General features: G+C 36.0%; 1 protein-coding gene across 3 annotated transcripts in view; it reads right to left on the bottom strand.

Moving 5' to 3' along the window:
* Window positions 1-4,891, bottom strand: part of EFHC1 (EF-hand domain containing 1) — a 64,053-nt gene that overhangs the window by 41,773 nt on the left and 17,389 nt on the right. For all 3 annotated transcript variants that reach the window (XM_008691794.2, XM_008691793.2, XM_008691795.2), the window contains one exon: window positions 2,278-2,470. In XM_008691794.2, coding sequence (XP_008690016.2) covers window positions 2,278-2,470 — 193 coding nt within the window. The remainder of the gene's footprint in view (window positions 1-2,277; window positions 2,471-4,891) is intronic.

Here is a 4,891-nt window from a genome sequence, read left to right as displayed (position 1 = left end):
TATCCTTCACAGCACTTAGCACATGAAGTAGTTCCCTTAGCAGATATTTAATTCTTGTTTAATTGAATGTAATTAAAATCACCCACTGGATAAATGACTCTGTGAGTCAATTAGATCCTACTTCTCCAACATCACAGTTCTAGTTAAAAGGATTATTCAGCTAATGGAAGCTTAGCCTTTTCTGTCCTGCTACTGCATGACTTTCACAAAAAGATACGCTTCCTATCTCTTCAAAGGACCCTACATATGTCACCAGGCTGCCTCCCCGCATAACTTTGATGAAAATTTTGTTAAAATTTGAGAAGCTACAGTGGCGCCTGGCTGCCTCAGTTGGTAGAGTGTACGACTCTTGATCTTTGGGTCAAGAGTTCGAGCCCCATGTTGGGTGTAGAGATTACTTAAAAAAAAAATTGGGGAAGTTATAAAAGAGGATGATCACATATTTAAAGGTTTAAACATAGGCCACATTGACACGGCAGAGACAAACATAGAACTCGAGATTTCAAGGGGTTCAGTTTCAGTGATTCTTCTTTCATGCCTGAATAAATTTCCATTCTTTCTCTTCATCTACTGTAAATCTAACGTTTGTTAGGTCTAGATGGCAGGAATTTCAGGGTCATGTAAGCATTCTGGAAGGCCTAAATGAGTACATTAGTCTCAGTGTCCTAGAACTCTAAGAAGATTCTACAGGAGGCCAAGTATAAGAATATGGTCAACAGCAGCCAGACTATGCTGAACTAGGGCTCAAATCCAGTTGCTGCTATCTGAGATGTAAGCTATGTTAGCGATTATTCTCATTTCTCTAAAAGAGATTTTTACCATTAATGCTCTTAGTTTTAAAATGAGTATTATTTTTACTACCTTTTATTTTCCCCAATCTCATTCTCCTCTACCTCACATGCAACCATTCTAACGTGCAGCTTTTTATGTGTGTATTTTGTATATCGTTTTGTTTGTATTTCACTTTGCATAAATGTTATTGCATTATACATCTCATTTTCTTTCTTTCTACACAGCACTAGGCTTTTAAGTGTGTCAATCTGCTTTCTTTACATTTAGTTATTGCTTGTAACTACTACTATTTATCAAGATATACCTTCACCACATTTTGTTTATCTATTCTCCCAATGATGGAAATCTCCACCTCTTTACCCCCAAGTAACACTGCTTTTTTTTTATATATATATAAAATACTATATACGCAAATCAATACATGTAGGTAGGTTGAATTCAGCCTTCAGACTGCCAAGTTGTTTATAACCTCTAACCTCAACTTGTTTTTAACCTCTAAGACAAACCTCTTGCACAATACCTGAAATTTCTTATCTCCTAGTTCCGAAAAAATTGAGTAAAAAGAAAACCAACAAAAGTATTTACAGAGTTCTGTCAGCCATCCAAGCATGAGAGATGTCATTACATGTGACCAAGATGACATTTTTGCAAGAGAAGATTCTTTTTTTTTTTTTTAAATGATTTTTTATTATATTATGTTAGTCACCATACAGTACATCCCCGGTTTCCGATGTAAGGCTCGATGATTCATTAGTTGTGTATAACACCCAGTGCACCATGCAATACGTGCCCTCCTTACTACCCATCACCGGTCTATCCCATTCCCCCACCCCCCTCCCCTCTGAAGTCCTCAGTTGCAAGAGAAGATTCTTAAACCACTAAGTCAATAATCAAAGTAAGTGTACTTATCCCAGAGAAAGACTGATGGGTGGCGGGTGTCAGCTGCACTTTGCTGCATTCTCCCTCTCCAGCCACTAGATTATTTTACACCAGCAAAGAGAGCGGGGGCTGACACAATGGCGCCCCACCTCTATGAGTCACAAACATGCCTTTTCCAATCTTAAGTTATCCCGCATACAAACTTCCTGTTTAGGAAGTATTGAGGTGAGAAGCAAAGTCAGGAAGGAACATAAGGAAATTGTAAGCTATATAAAAACCAGCTTGTTTTAAAAATGCATTAAAAATCTGATATTAAATTGCTTTACTTCAGAAGCCTTGCTCTTCTGCACTTTAAATGAATCTCCCACTGCTGGTTTGGTTGTTTCCTTGATTTGGGTATCAGTCATCTCCACCGGACCATTTTGGAGGCAAGCCTAGACTGTGGGGCAAGCAATGAGGGGAGTTACAGGAAAACTATTTTTTGAGTACCTACGAGAACACAGCAAGAGCCTCCCAAATGTAAAGGGAATGACCATACTGATTAAGTAACTCCTTTGAGATTCAAAAGATGTCCCAATTACAGAGGATAAACTGAATCAAACATACTTGCATTCTCCACCAAAATCTTTGGCATGCGCTGGCGGTTCATCAGGAGTGGGAAAGGATCTCGCCCATCATTCCGTTCATGGACTTCTCGAATTTCGACTGTATCATCCATAAGATAGTAATGAATGATGTAAGTCCGACATTCACCAAACATGCTGTCTGTATCATCCCAGATTGCATAAAATCGAAGAACCTTTAAGGAATCCAAAGTAGTGACTTAAGTAAGAATTCTATAAGTGGAGAGATTAACCTCTACTTTGGCATTCATATATCAGAAAATGATGAAAAGATTTTCTACAAAGACTATGAAGTAATCTCAGATGGTAAAAAAAAAAATTCACCAAAGATACAAAAACATCTGAAATTATATACCAGATGTCAACAGCTGGAAAGTATTATATAACAGGCTTATAAGTTTGTCCTGAGAAAGCAGAATTCATTTTGATCCAAAATATTAGTCAGTGAAAGAGAAGCTGAATTAAAAGAGCAATGGAAACTATAAGACACTGATGAAAGAAATTGAAGAAGACACAAATAAATGGAGATATTCTGTGCTCACAGTAAAAGGATATTGTTAAAATGTCCATACTACCCAAAGCAATCTACAGATTTAATGCAATCCTTATCAAAATTCCAGTGGCATTTTTCACAGAACTAGAACAAATAATTCTAAAATTTATATGGAACCACAAAAGACCCTGAATAGCCAAAAACAAAACAAAACAAAACAAAACCTCTAAAGAACAAAGGCAGAGGTATCATGCTCCCTGATTTCAAACTATACTACAACACTATAGTAATCAAAACAGTATAGCACTGGCATAAAAACAGACATATAGATCAACAGAACAGAAATGAGAGCCCAGAAACAAACTCACACTTCTATGGTCAATTAATTTATGAAAAATGAGGCAAGAATATACAATGGGGAAATAAATGGTACTGGGAAAACTGTGGACAGCTACATGCAAAAGAATGAAACTAGACCACTTTCTCACACCATACACAAAAATAAACTCCAAATGGATTAAAGACCTGAAACCATAAAACTCCTAGGAAAAACGTAGGCAGTGAACTTGTTGACACTGATGTGAGCCATGTTTCTTTGGATGTGACTCCAAGGCAAGGGAGACAAAAGCAGAAATAAATAAGACTATATCAAACTGAAAAGCTTCTATACAATGAAGAAAACTATCAACATAATGAAAAGGTAGCCTACTAAAGGCGAGAAGATATTTGCAAATCATATCTAATAAGGAAGGGATTAACGTCCAAAACATATAAAGAACTCCCACAACTCAATAACAAAACCCCCACAAATTCTGATTTTAAAAAAACCACAAATTCTGATTTTAAAAAAATTGGCAGAGGATCTGAATAGATATTTCCCCAAAGAAAACATACAAATGGCCAACAGGTATCAAGATCATTAATCAGAGAAATGCAAATCAAAACACCACTGAGATATCACCTTACACTTGTCAGAATGGCTATCATCAAAAAGCAAGAAATAACAAGTGTTGGTTGGAAAAAAAGGAAACCTTGTACACTGCTGGTGGGAATGTAAATTGGTGTGACCACTATGGAAAACAGTATGTGGTGTCTCAGAAAATTAAATAAAGAAATACCATATGATCCAGCAATTCCACTACTGGGTAGCCTCCAAAGAAAATGAAACACTAATTCAAAAAGATATAAGCACCCCATGTTAATTGTAGCATTATTTACAATAGCCAAGATTTGGAAATAACCTGATCACCAGTGGATGAACGGAGAAAGAAGATGTGGTTTATATACACAATGGAATATTATTCAGCCATATAAAAGAATGAAATCTTGCCCTTTGCAACAACATGGATGGACTTTGAGGGTATTATGCTAAATGAAATAAGTCAGACAGAGAAAGACAAATAATGTCACTTATACGCGGAGTCTAAAAAAACAAAACAAACAAAACCAAACCCAGTTCATAGATATGGAGAACAGATCAGTGGTTGCCAGAGGGCAAGAGCTTGGGGTACGGGTGGTGGGGGAATGGGTGAAATAGGTGAACAGGATTGAGTACAAACTTCCAGTTATAAAATAAATAAGTCATGGGAACGTGATGTACAGCATGGGGAATACAGTCAATATTATGTGAACTTTGTAATATGACAGATGGTAACTAGATTTATTGTGGTGACAATTTTGCAATACATTCAATTATCGAATCACTATGTTGTATACCTGAAGCTAATATAATATTATACGTCAATTAAACCTCAATAAACAAAAAAAAAAAAAAAGGAAAAAAGAGCAATGTGTTTTATACAGGGGCTCATGTGTATTCATAAAGGTATATGTGAATGGTTTATATATAATTAGTATGGAAAGAATTTTCATTTATTAATCAGTCTTTTTTTATCCATCAACATACATCTTCTAGTAACAGTATCAACAACACAATCTTTAAAGAAAAGAATAACAGATATATGACTGATATAAAGAATGTCCTTAAAAGATGATGCTAGTGCTAGGCAAATTTTTCTGAACTAAAAGGAATTACATTTCTGAGAGAAAACCAGCAGCAAAGAAGCCCTGAGGATGATCTCCCCATCTTCTCTTTCCCTTTTGC

This window comes from Ursus maritimus, unplaced genomic scaffold, assembly GCF_017311325.1.
Source record: "Ursus maritimus isolate PB19 unplaced genomic scaffold, ASM1731132v1 scaffold_29, whole genome shotgun sequence".
In the NCBI taxonomy this organism is placed as follows: Eukaryota; Metazoa; Chordata; class Mammalia; order Carnivora; family Ursidae; genus Ursus; species Ursus maritimus.
Note: the sequence above shows the minus strand (reverse complement) of the source record. Positions and strands in the feature narration are given on the sequence as shown.